Here is a 20,020-nt window from a genome sequence, read left to right on the forward strand (position 1 = left end):
CTAATAATTTGGTCACATCTCCACAATACAAAGCACTTTGGAAAAGTTTTATGCTGCAACAAACCCCAATTTGTACATTTTCTAAAACTTGCAATACAGCAGGACATGCTCCGTACAGCCCCTGAACCAGCAGGGGGCAGTACAGAGACGAGAGGTGATGCAAATTGAAAATTTAGCAGAAAGCAACTGGAAATTTGGACTGCAGCTCTGGAAGCGACTAGAGTGTCTGTAAAAAAAGTAGTATTTGCAAAACAGTAGGAGCAAACAGAAGAAGGAGCAGTTACCTGTGCAAAGAGGACCTCAAGTGCCGCATTGTCAGCATAGGGCAGATTCTTAGAGTAGAAATGATGCAAGGCAGCAATATCAGTCTCGATAAGTTCTTTCTTTTCATTGTCTAGCTTGTCAAGGTCTATAAAAAAATAAAAATATATATAAGGATTAGAGAGTATATAATATAATGTAATGATAAGAAAGAAAACGTCTCCTGAGACAATTTGGAGAAATGACTGCACCACTGGTTCCATCAAGTGAACGCAGCTTCAGTTACTGCTCCCTGGCACTGACTGGCAGCCAGTTCTGTACAGATACACTGTGAGCTGTCAGTGAGTGCTGGGGCGTGGTTAAAGCCGTGCCTCTCTAGATTTCAGTCAGTTTCTTTGGCTCCGCCTCTCACTGAAAGGCAGAGTTTTTCCTCTGGCTCCGCCTCCATGACTGAAAGCCGGAGCAAAAAGTTGATTTCCTCCCAACAACGGAGCTCTCATTACAGAGGCCAAACGACTTTAGAACGCTATTGGGCTTTGTTCAGACAAGTAGTTTTAGATGAGTATTTGACGCTGCATATTTTCATTGCGTCAAAAATGTAGCATCTTACAGTTCTAGCGAAGTTGATGGGATTTATAGAACTCTCGTTCTAAGCGTAAGCTGTGGTGCAGGTTTCAAATCCGCAACTTATTAATTTCTCGTGAGTACGCCGAGTTTTGTGTGGGTTTTCCCCATAGAACTGCATTAGAAGTGGAAAATTTGCAGGTAAAAAAAAAAAAAAAAATGCATGTAGTCCACACATGATGTTTTGTCAAAATTTGTCAACGCCAAATAGATGGGAGATCTAAAAAAACAAAGCTTTATTTAAAACCATACCAAATAAAACTGCAGTGAAAAAACACAAATAAAAGTGCATTAAAAATGCAATGAAAAGTAATTACGGTAACCCAATTTGCAAAATAGGTGCAGAAAATCTGCAACATCAAAAACTCACTAAATACTCTTCGCGTTAATTTAGTCTTAACCTGCAGATTAATAGCATTTTGTGACATTAACAAGGGGTCAAAATGTCCACGGGAACTTGTGAAGAAACACTTGGTCCAATTATAGCAATCATGCTCTTAAAAGAGGCCTCCTCCAGCTGCCCTGCTGTTTTGAACAGCTGACATGTACCCGTTAACGTGCCCTTCTGGCAAGCGTGCTGGAAATCCCGCCCGTCGGTGACCCCGTCACGTGATCGTGGGTCACCGATGGGTTGGCATGAGGTTTGCAGCAGACCTCTATGGTTGTCATTGCCAGATTGCTATGAGCGCCATCCCGTGGTCAGCGCTCATAGCCAGTGAGCATTTTTGCTACATAGAGGCGATCTGACCATCGCCGCTTTATAACAGATCAAAGTATTGCAGACTTCTAGTGAATAAAAAAAAAAAAAAAAAAAAATCAAATCTACACATTTGGTATCGCCGCGAAAAAAATTATATATTATAATATAATATATATAATTTATTTTTTATATTAACTCGATTGTTAAACAAGAAAAAAAAAATAAAAATTAAAAATACCAGAATTACTTTTTTTGGTCACCGCTGCATTGCAATAAAATGCAATAACGGGCGATCTAAAGATCGTATCTACACTAAAATGATAACAATAAAAACATCAGCACGGTGTGCAAAAAGTAAGCCCTCACCCAGCCCCAGATCAACAAAACTGGAGACGCTACAGGTCTTGTAAAATAGCACCATTTGCTTTAACAAATTTTGGCCTTTTATTTTTCACCACTTAAATAAAAAAAAACGAACCTAGACATGTTTGGTGTCTATGAACTCGTAAATCATAATGGCAGGTCAGTTTTAGCAATTAGTGAACATGGTAAAAAAAAAACTAAACTGTGGAATTGCACTTTTTTTGCAATTTCTAGACACTTGGAATTTTTTTCCCGTTTTAGAGTACACTATATGTTAAACCAATAATGTCGTACCAAAAGTACAACTTGTCCCACAAAAAACAAGCCCTCACCTTGCCATATTGATGGAAAAATAAAAAAAGTTATGTCTCCGGAAAGAAGGGGGCAAAAAACAAATTCAAAAATTGAAATACCCCTGGTCGTTAAGGGGTCAAAGCTTGTTCGTACAGACACTGAGCAGCCAGAACATAGAGATGGCAAGGGTGCCCCTCTCCCTCCCCCACCTCGAACCCCGGCGGGGGCGCCCCCCCTCCCTCAGCAAACCCCAGCGAGGGCGTTGCCCTCCCTCCCCGAACCCCAGAGAGGGCGCCGCCCTCCCTCCCCGAACCCCAGCGAGGACGCCGCCCTCCCTCCCCGAACCCCAGCGAGGACGCCGCCCTCCCTCCCCGAACCCCAGCGAGGACGCCGCCCTCCCTCCCCGAACCCCAGCGAGGGCGCCGCCCTCCCTCCCCGAACCCCAGCGAGGGCGCCGCCCTCCCTCCCCGAACCCCAGCGAGGGCACCGCTCTCCCTCCTTGAACCCCAGCGAGGGCGCCGCTCTCCCTCCTCGAACCCCAGCGAGGGCGCCGCTCTCCCTCCTGGCTTTGCCACTGCTGACTAAGTCTACGTTCACATTTGCGGTCTGCGCCGCAGCGTCGCCGCATGCGTCATGCGCCCCTATATTTAACATGGGGGCGCATGGACATGCGTCGCACTTGCGTTTTGCGCCGCATACGTCACTGCGGCGCACGCGTCCGGGCGCAGAGGACGCAGCAAGTTGCATTTTTGCTGCGTCCAAAATCAATGAAAAAAAAGAACGCATGCGGCGCACAATGCAAATGTGAACGTACTCTAATAAAATACTCCAAACAGACTAAACCTGACAGTGACATTAGCTCTTTTTTCTTAAGCCAGTAGGAAAGTTTTATTTAGTATGAATTAATTGTATTTACTACCTTCACCTGTTTAAAGCTTGGGGGTGCGTCCCGAAGCCCCCAAAAATACGGTATTATATTTTCAAATGTTAAAACTATTCTTACGCGATTCAAACTCTTTGACCGACAGATACTTCTCCGATGACGTTCTTTCTGGATGCAATTTCTAAGATTTAAAGAAAAAAATTAAATAAACACTTTTTTAAACCAAAAATACGTTTTGTTTTTTGCTTTTTTAAGGGGGTGGGGAGGTAAAAAAGGAAAAAATATATATATTAAAAAATAAAGACGAATCATAGTTTGACGATCTCCCTCCCCAAGTTCCTGTACTTTTTTTTTCTAAAACTATATCGCCACGAGGCCGTATTATGATCTTCCTCCATCTGCATGTATGATGATCTGAAAAATAGCAGGGTTTATTTAAATATGTAATTTCCCTTTGTTTCCGTTACATCCGGATAAGTGCGACCGGCAGGTTGGACTTCGAGGTAAGTGAATCCGCTCGCTGTTGACAGAGTTGAAACGCGCCGTTCAGCTGTGGCCTCAGGCCGGTACTTTGTAATCTTGCCCATTAAATATGGGTTTGCAGGTGGCTCCGCAGCCGAGGTTAAGAGGATGGGATTTTGCATATTCCGCTTTGACAAAGTCTACGGTGTTTGTCTATTCCTACAAACTCGCCATCATCGTGTCTTGCCAGTCAGTTTTACCCAGAAAAGATCATTTGTTTGTGCGCCATAAGACAGTGCGCTCCGGGCAGAGCCGCTCCACTCTTGACACATCGGTTTTCTTTTGTAGAAAGACTTTAAATGATACTAAAAATTTAAAAAAAATAAATAAAAATCTTTACGGCCCCGAAACTCTCCAGCAGAGCTTTAGAAACCGGTATTAAAATATTCCTGCAAATCATGGCGGCTCTGTCTTTTACTGTAACCTTGGAAATAATAAGCCTGGACTTTAAAACACTGAAAAGGATTTAAAAAAGTACCGTAAAAAAAAAAAAAAAATTTTATATATATATATATATTTATATATGTATACACATACATACATATAATTTTTTCCCTAATTATTTTTTTATTTACATATTTTTGTTTTTTTTAGTCTAAAATAAACTGTGCTAAAAATGTTATGAAAATTGCAAGGCTTGTCTTCAATAGGCTCTGTGCCACTCAGCTACTGTTAGCTGCAGAGTGAGTGAGCTGAGAATCAGACAGTGAGGAGTTAGGAGTTTCATCTTTTGATCTGAGCTCCGCTCAGCTTTTTTGGGAACACATAGAAATTAAAAAAAAAAAAAAATTGTCTTTTTTAATTTTCAGCATATCCATCAACTCAGATAAAAGCCACCAACTCCTCGTCAGGACCAGAGCTACGGGATCTATGCTGCAGCCAGGCTGTACGAGTCTCCCCGCCCCAGGACAGATATGCCGTAAATCTTTCCAAAGCAGGACGAGCAGGGACTTCCTCGGCGGCCTCACCTGTTTGGCCAGTATCCTTGCAGTAAGTCTTACGGTTTCCGAGGGGTTCCAGTTCTGTCCGTACGTGCACATGGAGGAGCATTCCAACTTGTGCATGGGCCAGTCGCCTTTCTACATCAAAAGAAAAACAAGGATATAGTCATCTCCTCCATAGACAAGAGGTTAAGGGAAATATGTTTCCTCTACAAATAAGAGGATGAGATTCTACAAAAGAAAAAAAACAAAACAAAAATAAATAAATAATACACGTACAAATAACCTGGTGTGGAAAAAAAACAATAAAAAAAAAAATCTTCAGAACATCCATAAAAACGACAAACACGGCTTTATTGAGGAGAATGGATGAGAAGTGTTGACGTCCTAAACAAGTCAGACGACCGGCACCTTACACACCAGACATGGGGTCCCATAGTAAATCAATAAAACTTACTTAAAAAAAAAAAAAAAAAGGTTGACTTGTCCTCCGTTTAGGACCCTCATATCTAGGTCGAAGGGTTCAAAGAGCATCTCTGGCTCCAGCAGGAGGACTTGTCCTGTATTATACAGATAATCCATTGATGTGAATGTGTAATGATTTATTTCACCTGCGGGGGCGCTGCAGAAAAATGAAATGCTTACTACTATATTTTCCCTCAGATTACCGCACATCACTAGGGATCTAAACAAGGAGCACACGGATTAATTCACTATGAAGGAACTCCAACATGTAGGGATTGTCCAAAGCAAACAAACCTCATGAGCAGTAGCATAGCTACCGGGGAAAGGGAAAAGCAGAGGCTCTGAGACGCTTACCCAAAGTTACGCTACCCTCAACTGCACAGTTAATTCCCACGGTAGAGCAGGGAGACACGGTGTCCCTGCTCTTCCGTTCTCTGTTGTGTAGACCTTAGGTCGCTTTCAGCATGTGGTCTACAGAAAGGACAAGGCAACGACACACGCAGAGTCCCGGCATGGTGACGTCATCGTGCTGCGCTGGCACTCAGGCGTCTTGTGCGTGCATCGGGGCTATGACAGCGCGCTGGTCCCAGGCTGAGTGATATCTATACATAACAAAAGGGATAAGTTTGCCAATAATCTATAGATATCACTCAGATTGGCCAAAAAGTTATACCCCAGACGGTGCTGTTTTTTTTTTTTATTAGAAAAAATATTTAAAAAGTATAATTAAAGGTTAAGTTTTATTTTAAATATCTATAGTGTTTAAGCTGGTGAATTTATTACTAATTTTTCTTACACTAATTGAACCCCAATTCGGTGAAATACCTGGGTTTCCACTGTTTAGGCACATCAGGGGCTCTGCAAACACAATATGGTGTCCACTATGTATGCAAGCCAATTTTGTGCTACAAAAGCCTAATAGTGCTCCTTACATTCTGAGCCCTTCCATGCACCCAAACGGTAGTTTTCCCCCACATATGGTACTATCAGCTTACTCAGGAGAAATTGCATAACAAATTGTATGGTCCATTTTCTCTTGTTACCCATGTAAAAATGTAAAATTTGGGGCTAAATAAGCATTTTTGCAGGAAAAATGTAAAATGTTTTTTTTCCCCCCACATTGCTTTAATTCCTGTGAAGCACCTGAAGGGTTAATACGCTTCTGGAATGTGGTTTTGAGCACCCTAAGGGGTGCAGTATTTAGATTGGTGTTACTTTTGGGTTAATTCTGTCATAAAGGCCCCTCAAAGTCACTTCAAACGTGAGGTGATCCCTAAAAAAAAAAAAAATGGTTTTGTAAATTTTGTTGGAAAAATTAGAAAGTGCTGATCAACTTTTAACCCTTATAATATGCCGCTGCTTACAAGCAACGCCTTCATGACTCGTGGAGGACAATCCATTTTGATTTCTTGACCAGTGAAATTTAAGTAATGCAGCAAAACCAGTCAATAGAAGACAGGTGTTCTCCACTTTGGACAATTCTTTTTCAACAGAAAGGTCCTAATAAAATGGAGTACTATGCCTTCCAGTGTTCAATCCGTGGGGGAACCTGGCAGCAAAATGAAACGTTTTCCTTGCAGCGCCTCCGCAGGACAAATTAAGCATTGCACAACATCCATTGAAATTAAGGTGTCATTCTCTTGATCTGAAAATAGGAAAAATTGCAAATTTCTTGTAAAAACAGCTTTATTTTTTAACAACAAGTACATTGTAATCGGTTCTTAAGAAACACTAATGTTATGGTTTGATGTGGCCGAACATGGAGAGATTTTTTAAAATCTGATGGGGAACTTTTATAAGATGGGAGAGGCAGCCGCCGCTGCATTCATGGACCATGGGGTTACTCAAAAAAAGCGAGTGCAGCCCCGGACAGCCACATAAATTAAAGCACCTCAATTCTAAAGTGGACACAAGTGGCCTGTTCTGCTGATCGGTCCGGGTTCCACAGGTCACAATCCCACTAATCAATAGACAAAAGGGTTGTCAATTAACAGTCAAACTAATGCTTTGGACAGAACTTAAGATTTCCTTCCTTTTGTATTTTGAATCTCAATTTTCGAAAAGGGGAAAAAAAAAATCTAAAAATTAATTTATTACTGAATTAGGCTTTTCCCCTGTAGCCATTTCTAATTAAAACCTATCCTCAGGCAGGATCACACAGAGTTGAAGAAAAAGTGACCGGCATTTTAAATTTTGGATGATTAATAGATTTAATTTAAAAAAAAAAAAGTAAAACAAATAGAATTTTTTTTGAAGCGACCACCCAAAACTATTGAAAAGTGTCCTTAACCAATGGAGAAAAAAAAAATCCAAAATTCAAAATGTGGTCTTCTCAGTTACATTGACAGTATATCTGAAATAACTGAGGTATATTTTAACAAATTAAATGACATTTTGGAAATTGCGCAGGAGACGTCCACCATATTTATAAAAGGCGCATACATTATTCCAACATTATGGATAAATATGGCCTAATGAGTCATGGAAAACACGTCTTCATTTACAAATTTGCTACGTTAGTATATTGCAGCACCATGTGCCGACAGATTGCATTTATGCAGATATGTCAGCACCTCCAGACAACCCCCTCTTACACGAGGCACCGCCCCCGAGGAGCTGATCACCGACGCCTCACACTAAAGTGGAACTGTCGTCTACACATCTCCCATTAAAATCAAAGGGGTTGGAGGAAGTTAAGTTATTCAGTAGTTACAGGGGTTGTTGCCCCAGACACTAAAGTCTAGAAGGGGGTCAAAAATTTAGGCTCCTACTATGGTCCATAAGATCTAGAATCAAAGCCTTGGAAATCTTCACTAAGTGGATGGCAAGCACTTCTAGCAGCGCATGAGAGCCGTGATGGCCCAGCAGGCAGAAGCTTCACTCAAAAGTAAAAACTGCACACTGATCGCCAGCTGCGATACCTATGCGGAGCACAACAGTAGAGATGACTGTCATACTGCTGCTCCCTGCATAAGCAATAACTGAGAAGACAGTGACTAGTAGAAGGATTACACTGTTACATTGTTATCTCAGTCTTTCACTCCCTATGCAGAGTGCCGCAGTATGACAATCTGTACTTTTGCACTCTGCATAGGCAGCAACAGAGATACCATAGGACAGAATGCCCAACTCTTAGTGAAGACTTTAGTAAGAATGTTTTGTGTTAGTTTTTAGAATGTGGAATAAAGGAGCGAGATTCCCCAATTATAAGCAGGATTTCTGCTGGAATTCTTAAAGAGGCCGGATCCTCTGGAAATAAATAATCATAATAATAATAATGTCTTACCTGACAGTCCACATTGCAATAAAAGGCCTGCTTGCATTTGCCACATTTTGAAAGCCCTTCTTTCCTTAAAAATTAATTAAAAAAACAGCAATTACAGACTAATACTTATTAGAACTTTATTATTTAGTCATCATATTGTACATGTATAATTCAACATTAGGTCAGGACTGTGACCAGTGACTCTACCCTTTGTATAATGTCTAGAGAAGGGAGATATCAATTTAAAGGTGCAAAATTTTAATGAAGCCCAATTGCAAAAATGATTTTTAGCCTCAAATAAATGCAGTTAGTGGGAAAAAAAAAAAGTCAGATGGAAAATCCCTTTAAGTTGATGCGGCGACGTTAAGGGAATGTTTCCACGTTCAGGAAACGCTGCGTGTTTGACACTGCTTAGAGCCGCAGCATCCAGATGTTACAGCATAGTGGAGGGGGATTTCATGAAATCCCGGCTCCACTATGTGGTAAAACACGCAGGCGGCGGACCCGCGGAAACAGACATGCAGCGCGTCTTTTCAGAACGCAGCATGTCTGTTTACAATGCGGCGACGCTCCGTCCCCGCGCCGTAAATTTATCATAGACTGATTAGATGTGGTAAAATAATAACTAATGATTAGTCACATACGTAGAAACTGCGTAACCGCAGCTTACTACGCATGTCTGCCGGCTCACCTGTCCCGTCGCCGGAAGTCCCTCGTCCACTGCAGTTCACGCAATAACTTATCTTATCACGAGAACTGCCGTACACGTGACCGGGACTTCTCTGGTCACTAGTCTGGTTCTCCCAAACAGCTGATCAGCTGATTGTGAGAACGCTGCGACATGCCCAATGCGACAACATGCAACAACATGCTACATGCAAAATGCAACATCATACAACATGCGGCATACTGTCCATACATACAGAACATGCAACATTCATAACATACATACAATACATACATATAGACATACAGTACAGTAAACAGAGTACATACTCACCATCACCTTGATCCCTGAAGCCATTGTTACCTGTAACAAATAAACACTATACTCCCTGATCCGCAGATATCCAATTAAAACGAGTGTCCCACAACTATCTCCCGTGGAGAGCATCAGCTGATGTGACCGCGCTCCAGGAATACAATGATGGAAGGTATCCTTCCACAATGTATTCCTCCGCCCCTGTGAGAAAATAATCCCTAGTCTCACTTGTGGCACTGTTGTATGGGAAAATTCTCACACAGCTTTGCCATAAAGTGAGACTCTGAACTAAGGTAACCTCAGTGATACACTGCAGGAGCCATTGTCTCCTGTCAGTGTGTCACTGGAGGTCCTATAGAGCAGTGACATCACCCAATGTCACTGTTCTATAGGGGAGATCGTGGGACATTCGTTATTAATTAGAATACAACGGAAAGTATACGGTTGGTTTATTATTTTAATTTTTTATGCAGGCGATCGAGTATGGCAAGTATGGTAAAATTAAGAATATTAAAATACTTTTTTCTGGCTGTCTATTTTTTTTTTTTTTAACCCTTTCACTTCTCTAGGATTAATAATGGATAGGTGTTTTATTGACGCCTCTCCATTATTAACCAGGCTTAATGTCTTCATAGCCTAGAGAGGGGCCATGGGTATTACCCCCTTCCCAGGCTACAAATATTGGCCCCCAGCCGTCGGCTTTCCCCGTCTGGCGCAGAAAATTGCACGGGAGCCCACACCATTTTTTTAAAAATTTAAACATATTGCGTTTAAGGCCGATGTGCGGAGTATGCGGCTGCATGTATTTCTATGCAGCTGAACGCTCCGGTCCCGAGAGCCCGCGGCAGTGCCGGGTATTGATGCCAGCCTTAAACACAATAGGTTTAACTTAAAAAAAAAAAAAATTTGAAAAAAAAAAAAAAAAAATGGCGTGGGCTCCAGCGCAATTTTCTGCACCAGAGAGGGAAAGCCAGCGCCTGGGGGACTGATGTTTGTAGCCTGGGAAGGGGGTAATACACCCATGGAGCTTCCCAGGCTATGAATATCAGGCCGCAGCTGTCTGCGTAGCCTTTACTGGCTATAAAAATAGGGGGAACCCTAAGAAAAAAAAAAAAAAAAAAATATGAATGATGTAGGGTCCCCCTATATTTTATAGCCAGAAAGGCTACACAGACAGCTGCGAACTGATATCCATAGCCTAGAGAGGGGCCATGGATATTGGCCCCCCGGCTACAAATACCAGCCCGCAGCCGCCCCAGAAATGGCACATCTGTAAGATGCGCCAATTCCGGCACTTAGCCCCTCTCTTCCCACTGGAGTGGTGGGATATGGGGTAATAAGGGATTAATGTCACCTTGCTAATATAAGGTGACATTAAGCCCGGTTAATAATGGAGAGGCGTCAATAAGACGCCTATCCATTACTAATCCTATTTTAGTGAAAGTGTAAAAAAAAAAAAATAAATAAAGACACAGCCAGAAAAAAGTATTTTATTATTCTTAATTTCACCATACTTGAGTGCCTGCAAAAAAAGTAAAAATAAACCAACCGTATACTTACTTTCCGCCGTAGTCCAATTAATAGCAAATGTCCCACGACGATCTCCCCTATAGAACAGTGACATCGGGTGATGTCACCGCTCTATAGGCCCTCAAGTGACACACTGACAGGAATTTTCCCATACAGCAGTGCCACAAGTGAGACTAGGGACTATTTTCTCACAGGGGCGGAGGAATACATTGTGGGGAATACATTGTGGCAGGACACCTTCCATCATTGTATTCCTGGAGCCCCTGGAGAGCAGTCACATCAGCTGATGTGGCTGCTCTCCACGGGAGATCTTCGTGGGACACTCGTTTTAATTGGATATCTGCGGATCAGGGAGTATATTGTTTGTTTATTATTTTATTAGTTGTTACAGGTGACAATGGCTTCGGGGATCAAGGTGACAAGGTGATGGTGAGTATGTACTCTATGTTTAATGCACTGTATGTCTATGTACAGTATGTATTGTATGTACTCTATGTATGTTATGAATGTTGCATGTTCTGTATGTATATACAGTATGTTGCATGTTCTGTATGTATATACAGTATGTTGCATGTTCTGTATGTACAGTATGTTGCATGTTCTGTATGTATATACAGTATGTTGCATGTTGTATGTAGTATGTTGTATGACGCACGTCACATGTTGCATGTCGTATGTTGCACGTCACATGTTGCATGTCGCACGTAGCATGTTGCATGACGCATGTGACATGTCGCATGTTGTACGGTGTAGGTCATACGGTGTAGGTCGTACGGTGTAGACGAGTCCGGTGTAGACGAGTCCGGCTCTGCTACTTCTGGATGCCTGACATCCAGATGTAGCAGAGCCTGTAGATAATCGCTGGAGATAACTCTCCAGCGATCACCTACACTGCAGCGTTCTCACAATCAGCTGATCAGCTGTTTGTGAGAACCAGACTAGTGACCGGAGATAAGTCCCTGTCACGTGCACGGCAGTTCTCGCGATAAGATAACTTACCGCAAGAACTGCAGTGGACGAGGGACTTCCGGCGGCGGGACAGCTGAGCCGGCAGACATGCGCAGTAAGCTGCAGTTACGCAGTATCTACGCATGTGACTAATTAGATGCGGTTTTACCGCATCTAATGATTGTCTATGATAAATTTACGGCGCGGGGACGGAGCGTCGCCAAATTGTAAACAGACATGCTGCGTTCCGAAAAGACGATGCATGTCTGTTTCCGCGGGTCTGACGCCTGCGTGTTTTACCGCATAGTGGAGACGGGATTTCATGAAATCCCCTCCACTATGCTGTAACATCTGGACACTGTTTGACGCTGCGGCTCTACGCAGCGTCAAACACGCAGCGTTTCCTGAACGTGGACACATACCCTTATTGTATGTTGCCTTTTCTTAAGAATCTCTAGCTATTATTATTATTTATTTATAAAGCACCATTGATTCCATGGTGCTGTACATGAGAAGGGGTTACATACAAGTTACAGATATCACTTACAGAAAACAAACTTACAATGACAGACTGATACAGAGGGGTGAGGACCAGCTATAGTAGTTTTAATTAGCTTTAGAAAATCATCCAATTATAAAAAAATATTGATACAATTAATCCCCATTACCGTAATATAAAAATAATTTTCAGTGTATAAATAATTAAAAATAATCTAAAACAAAAAAAGAAACATTCCCACACTAAGGTCTTCCAATGTTCCCTATCCACATATTATCAGTCATTGTTCTGCTTCCAAAGAAGGCATCTGAGACACAGCAAGAGGGATCTGGTTTGTGTCGGACGCCTCTCCGCAGCAAATAACACCGGCTATCTTAAGTTGGCTTGAAGATTACAAACACTTGGCCGGAAAAGGAAAATCTGCTCGGTTTGATCATTAGATCCAAGATAAATATAAAAAAAATAAAATATATGAGATGGTAATGGAGAAGTGGAAGCAGTGCCCAATGGCCTTTGTGCAGAAGAATCTGCGTATTAAACCGCATTATGGGCCCAAATCTGAACAAAAATTGCAAGCTTAATAAATAAAAAAATAAAAAATAGCCAACTTTTTTTTTTGTAAGTTTCTGCATGGATGCCTGGGCTAAAAATTTCTTATACAGGTGAGGGCTTACTCAGAAGACTGTGGCAAGGAAGGTGGGGGAACATCACTCGTATAGTAGACAATAATAGACTGACTATAGCCCATTCAAAAAAACTTCCTTTTAGGAGAAAGAATTTAGAAAAAAAAAAAAAAAAAAAGAACACACTCAAACCAAAACAACAAACAACCCAACAAACATCCCAACACCAACCCACATCCCAATACCAACCAACAACCCAACACAAACCCACATCCAAATACCATCCAACAACCTAACACCACCCAAAACAACCACATCAACAAACATCAGAAGACCATCCCACATCCCAACCAACAATCCAACACCAACCACATCAACAAACATCCCAACACCAACCAAAATAACCCACAACCCAACACCACCCAATACCAACCAACAACCCAACGCCAACCCACATCCCGATACCAAACAACCCCAAACCAACCCAACACCATCCAAACACAACCACATCAACAAACATCCGAACACCATCCCACATCCCAATACCAACAAAAACAAGCACATCAACAAACATCCGAACACCATCCCATATCCCAATACAGCCAACAATCCAACACGAACCAAAACAACAAACAACCCAACCCACATGCAAATACCAACCAACAACCCACCACCACCCAAAACAACCACATCACAAACATCCCAACACCAACCAAAACAACCCACAACCCAACATACAACCCAATAGCAACTAAAAACAACAACCCAACCCACATCCCAACATCAAACAACCAAATAATGTTTTTTGAGTAGCTCCCTGGAACAAGAGGAATCTTTCTGTAGTCCCAGCACAGTATGTATGTATGTATGTATATATAAAATCAGTATTACCATCCAATGTAGCTACGTTACATCCGTCAGAATCGGTGGTGTATTTGGAGCCATTTTTCTTGCAGTCGAGCTTCAGTAAAAAAATTAGCATCGTTTGGCTTATACAGGAACTCTATTTCCTTGCACATTCAACTTTGATGTGGTCTGTGGTCATCATAAGGCAGAAAAGAACTACAAGCTCTCTCATAAGACTATCACAACCATGTCACTGACTGATTCACAGTTACCTCATTCTCCAGCCAGCAATAGATTGCCTTTTATAGCCTCTGTGTTACACAAACAGTGCAGCATTTTTAATTAAACCCAATTGCAAGTGATTTTTTTTGCCCCAAATACATGAATCTGAGTGCAAAAATAAAAGTTTTCAAATCACAAAATAACACAATCATATTTATTTATTTGGCAGTTTTTGGACTCCTAAGGATGGACGAGACGTCATTAGCACCTCTCAGTAATGCCGCCTCAGACTTATTTGGTTTGACATTAATGGCAATGTGTGACCAAACTAAAGGGAGGCTCCGGCATCGCTCACTGCATCAGGAAAGTAGCAGCGCGGAGGAGGTCTCGCCGACTGGCACCCACTAGGGAGCTCACATTAGATGGTGGCATCATGGACACATCTTATTCAGGATGGGACATGTGCACCATACCTGCTGACCATGCAAGCTTCCTGGCTGGTAACTGTTGACAGGCCATCATCAGCGCGGCTTGTCTTCCAACGGCAGCTGAAAGGCCGGGAATGGTTTAAAAATAAAAAAATGAAGACCCTCACCAATCCGAGGCCCAACCTTCCTGCAGTTGCAGCTCTCCCCTCAGTCCGGCGGCTTCACGTCTTCCAATCTCCAGGTGTTGACTAGGCCTCGTGTGGTCACAGAGACGCGTCATTGATACGAGTCATGCCCACATAAGGCTTAGTCAGCATTGGAAGATTTAGGCTACGCTCCCATGATGAGCTTTTGAGGTTACAGATTTTCTGCACCCATTAAGTAAAATAGGTTACTTGCATATTTTTCTGAAAACATGCAGCTTAAAAAAAAAAAACAACAACAAAAAAAAAAACACAACAAAAAACTTATTGTAGGAATGTAGCCTTAAAAATCCAAAAGATGACCAGAGGAACCGAACATGGGGGTGCAGAGGGAGAATTTCCAAATCTCTTGAAGGACTTCAAACTCTCCTAGGTACATTCCGAAAACTCCTTCAAAGCTTCTGGAATGATTCTTTCACGGAAGACGCAAACGAGAGCTATGGTGGGGGCACATGAAGGCCATGGATGGGTGTCATCTGAAACAAGGGTTTGGCTAAAGCAGAATTTATTTTTCTTTTTTTTTTTTTGGGCGGGGGGGGGGGGGTGAGAAATCACAACGGTTTGCACCATGTTCTCTTCTCCTGATCCAGCTTACCAAAAAGTTACCGTAACTTATCTGACAGTCATTACACCTTCCCCTTCACCTTGACTGCCAAGTTTCCAGAGGAGAAGGTGCAGTAACCCCACAGGGAAAATTGCCATTTAGGAGTCTGGAAAAGCTTAACGCCAACTCTTGGGATGGAGGTCATTAGAGGTCACCCAAAAATAGGCAACCTTAACCGGAAAAATGCTTATTTTGGATGACTAAAAAGAGGAAACTCCCCAGGGAGGTCATAGACCGAGCTATGATCAGCACTCGCTAGTCAGCGTGTAATGAAGGCACAAATGAGCACAGTTGACTTTAGAATAACGCACCCCGTGACAATGGACAAGGCCGATTAATTATATGGGTCAAGACAAGTCCTACAAGGCACGCAGCTAATAGCTGGAAGGCTTAACACCGAGGGGCCGGTTTATAAAAAGAAGCCCCGACATGAGAAATGTAATTACACAAGTAAGTGACGACAGGTGCCAATGTCAAAAGGAACAACAGCTGAAAAAAAGCTGGATGTGAGGAGAACGCGATCTCAGCACGGGAATCCTGGCCCACTGTATCTGTCACCAGCGTGTCTTCCGAGACCCGTCCCCCTCCTGCCACCCAGCGGCCCTGGCACGGATTGTTGGCCGTTCTCCATCCCTCCTGCCCCCAGACATGTAAGAGCATTTCACGTGAACATCTGTTGTGACCCCCAGCAGAGAACCTCGACTGCTTCGAGGTCTTAGAGTGCTTTACATGGCACGAAAGGAACGTCTTCATTGTACGACACCGAGCGTGGCAAGACAGGCGGACTAATGGCCAACAACATGCATAAACTTGGCTCAGGAGAGAAGAGAAAAAAAAGTGTGAACTTGAGCGAATAATCAAAAGAAAAATTTAAAAAAAAATTAAGATAGAACCAAGAAAAAAAAATTAAAAAATGTCCGAAAAACGCAAGACTTCAACAGGTGCCATGTCAGACTAGACTCACATTTAGGCCGGGGTCACACTTGCGAGTCTCTCGCATAAAATACCCGGCACTCGGGACCGGAGCATGGCGGCTGCATGTATTTCTCCTCTATTTGGAGTGGGGGGAAAGAAAAAAAGAAAACCACCACTATTGAGGCTAATGTGAAAATCGGCCTAGGTTTTCTCTTTTCCTGTAGTTCTGCCACAAAACTCACGACCTTAGTCTTAAAAGGCATTAAAAGGTAGAATCAACCCTCCTAAGCCATCTATATGGGCATGTAGGTCATAGGTAGCTGAATAAAAAAAAAAAAAAAAAAAATGATCCCTTCAGATTTGTGATCCGACGTTTTATTCCGGATAAATCCACGTTTTTCTTAATATGTAAGTGAGCGGTTAAGATCTATGGGCCGGACATAGATCTCAACAAGAATCTGCCTCCAGAGCTTATTGTAAATGAAATGGGGTGAGACATGTAATGACTGACAGTCTGCTCTCCATATCTACATGTCTCACACTGGTAACACCCCTTTTTACAATGATCTCTGGAGGCAGAATCTCAGGGTGATCCATGTCCAGCCCATAGATCTCAACAGCTTATTTACATATTTAAAAAAAAAAAAATGTGTATTTCTCTGGAATAAGACATCAGGTCGCAGATATCAAGGTATCATATTACTCAGCTTCCTATGACCAAAATGCCCATATAGACGGCTTAGGCGAGTTCATCCTACAAAGAGATGCCCTTTAAAAGTGGTCAGATCGATTAAAAAAAAAAAATTAAGAAGTGGCAATACTACCCCCATGGGCTGAATTCATATGTCCGTATTTTACAGACTCAGTACGGACCGCGGGTTTCTGGACCTGAACAAACAGCCTCATAGCCTTATAAAAGGCTGTTAGACCAGACTCAAACAGGAACTGTGATCTGTACTCTACTCTATCTCGCCTTACCGATCCCCTCTGGTCTGCGCTTCCTGGTCCTTGGCTCAGCCAATCACTGACTAAGGCGTGTCACCAATGTGGCCTGTGATTGGCCACTGTAGTATATCCGGTATATCAATGACAGAACCAGGAGACCAAGACCGGTGGGGATGGGGGTCAGCACTAGAATAGGAGCTTGGGGGCATCAGTGAGAGAGGGGATCATTTTATGTATTATGTTTATCTAGTATGAGCCCCTTTAAAGACCCATTTCCCTCCAGGATCCATTGGGCCCCACTGGTGCAAGACCCGTCATGGAAACCGCAGAGCAGATGTGAACCTTCATACCCAGTGTTATCAGACTTCAAGGCTCCGACGCCCCACGGAAAATGGCATCCTAAATCTAGCCGCAGAGACATCACACATCCTCTGTGTGCAGCCGGAGATACTTACAGGGGATCTGATCTTATGCAGGAATTGCATATGGCCATCAATGGATCATCAAGGGGTCCCAACCAATCAGTGCCGCCCCTTCATAGCAGCCGCACCAGGAGCGCCATTGTGCAGGGAACACCGCGAAGGGGCCACAGCCCCCGAATCTTTTTTTTTTTTTTTGGGTGGGGGATTGTGGAGGTCAGGTCAATTCCTGACAGATCACAATACTAGTTATTTACTCAATTTCCGAGATGAGACTACCCCTTTAATGCCAGGAAGAACTGTCATAGTGGCCTACACATTACTTGTGTTTATGCGGCTATTTACAAAAATAATAAATGATTCCCTGCCCATAAGATAGAGGAACAGTCCCGGATCGCAGGGGATCTGGCACGTGTAACTGAGAACAGGGTCGGGGTGAGGGGACCGTGCGGAAACCTGAGGGGTATTAATAATCAACTGAGCAACAGGTCCGCTTCAGTGCGCTGGGACTAAAAAAATAAAAACGAGCATCACAGACATCTAACCTCAAAAAATGGGCATCACTGAGGCATCCCACCCCCTAAAAAAGGGGCATCACTGAGGCATCCCACCCCCCAAAAAAGGGGCATCACTGAGGCATCCCACCCCCCCCAAAAAAGGGGCATCAGAGGCATCCCACCCCCCAAAAAAAGGGGCATCACTGAGGCATCCCACCCCCCAAAAAAAGGGGCATCACTGAGGCATCCCACCCCCCAAAAAAAGGGGCATCACTGAGGCATCCCACCCCCCAAAAAAAGGGGCATCACTGAGGCATCCCACCCCCCAAAAAAGGGGCATCACTGAGGCATCCCACCCCCCAAAAAAGGGGCATCACTGAGGCATCCCACCCCCCAAAAAAGGGGCATCACTGAGGCATCCCAACCCCCAAAAAAGGGGCATCACTGAGGCATGCCACCCCCCAAAAAAGGGGCATCACTGAGGCATCCCACCCCCCAAAAAAGGGGCATCACTGAGGCATCCCACCCCCCAAAAAAAGGGGCATCACTGGACATGCCACCCCCCAAAAAAGGGGCATCACTGAGGCATCCCACCCCCCAAAAAAGGGCATCACTGAGGCATCCCACCCCCCAAAAAAAGGGGCATCACTGAGGCATCCCACCCCCCAAAAAAGGGCATCACTGAGGCATCCCACCCCCCAAAAAAAGGGGCATCACTGAGGCATCCCACCCCCCAAAAAGGGCATCACTGGGACATCCCATCCCCAAAAAAGGGGCATCACTGAGGCATCCCACCCCCAAAAAAGGGGCATCAGCAGGAGTATTAAAAAAACAAAACACACATTTGCCTCGGTCGCCGCTGACTATTCCACTATGTGACAACATCCTTATAATTTTATCTTCCACACAGTGACGTTGTCAGCCTTTATGCTGCCACTTGTTACTGGTTTATGCTGGGAGAGAAGGAAACATTACAGCAGACCTGTCCGTGCACCGAATCTCTGCAGCAGCAGCAGCAGCACCGCCCGCTCTGCTCCGCCTCACACTGGAGTATTATAGCAGGTAAGGTCTCATACAGAATATATCCGGCGGCGCTAGGACCGCGCAGTCCTACAGGAATCAGCGCTTCCGCCCACGTGCAGCAGGACCTTGCCGCCACCGCATTCCTTGTAATAGAGGCGCAGCGGTAATGATTCCGCCCCGGGGGACACAGACAGGAGCGGCGGGTACACGGCAGCCTGTGCCCGGGTGGCAGAGGACGGGAGGTACCTGGTGAAGCAGTGGTCGCACTGGTTGCCCCGCTCATTGGTGGTCAGGACCCAGGTATAGGCCGGGCAGGTGAAGAGCAGCTCTCCCGGCCTGAAGTCACGTAACGACCGCATCCCTCTGCCCTTCCCAGGGCTTATGAAGCGCTCGATGGCATCAGGGGGTCCCATGGTGTCCGCACAGGGATGCTCCACAGAGAGACAGAGGCCGCCGTGCCTGGGAGCAGCTATTAATGTCTCCCCGGGACAGGCAGACAGGGGAGGACAGCTGTGCAGCTGCGGGAGCCGCGGGGTCCTAGAGCCGGGACGTCACCTGCTGCAGTGAGGAGAGAACAGTCACCACCTGCTGCAGTATACAGCACAGAGCACTCACCCCCTGCTGCAGTATACAGCACAGAGCACTCACCCCCTGCTGCACTATACAGCACAGAGCACTCACCCCCTGCTGCAGTATACAGCACAGAGCAGTCACCCCCTGCTGCAGTATACAGCACAGAGCAGTCACCCCCTGCTGCAGTATACAGCACAGAGCACTCACCCCCCGCTGCAGTATACAGCACAGAGCACTCACCCCCTGCTGCAGTATACAGCACAGAGCAGTCACCCCCTGCTGCAGTATACAGCACAGAGCACTCACCCCATGCTGCAGTGTACAGCACAGAGCACTCACCCCCTGCTGCAGTATACAGCACAGAGCAGTCACCCCCTGCTGCAGTATACAGCACAGAGCACTCACCCCCTGCTGCACTATACAGCACAGAGCACTCACCCCCTGC

General features: G+C 44.2%; 1 protein-coding gene across 1 annotated transcript in view; it reads right to left on the reverse strand.

Annotated features, from left to right (window-relative positions):
- SMYD2 (SET and MYND domain containing 2) overlaps positions 1 to 19,551 on the reverse strand; it is a 35,443-nt gene extending 15,892 nt beyond the window's left edge. Inside the window, exons 1-5 of the mRNA XM_077282282.1 lie at positions 19,249 to 19,551; positions 8,340 to 8,403; positions 4,616 to 4,726; positions 3,246 to 3,306; positions 285 to 409 (exon numbers count right to left, since the gene is read on the reverse strand). Of these exons, the coding sequence (XP_077138397.1) occupies positions 285 to 409; positions 3,246 to 3,306; positions 4,616 to 4,726; positions 8,340 to 8,403; positions 19,249 to 19,415 (528 nt within the window). The 5' untranslated portion in view covers positions 19,416 to 19,551. The remainder of the gene's footprint in view (positions 1 to 284; positions 410 to 3,245; positions 3,307 to 4,615; positions 4,727 to 8,339; positions 8,404 to 19,248) is intronic.
- Between the last annotated feature and the right edge of the window lie 469 nt (positions 19,552 to 20,020).

This window comes from Ranitomeya variabilis, chromosome 2, assembly GCF_051348905.1.
Source record: "Ranitomeya variabilis isolate aRanVar5 chromosome 2, aRanVar5.hap1, whole genome shotgun sequence".
NCBI classification, from domain to species: domain Eukaryota; kingdom Metazoa; phylum Chordata; class Amphibia; order Anura; family Dendrobatidae; genus Ranitomeya; species Ranitomeya variabilis.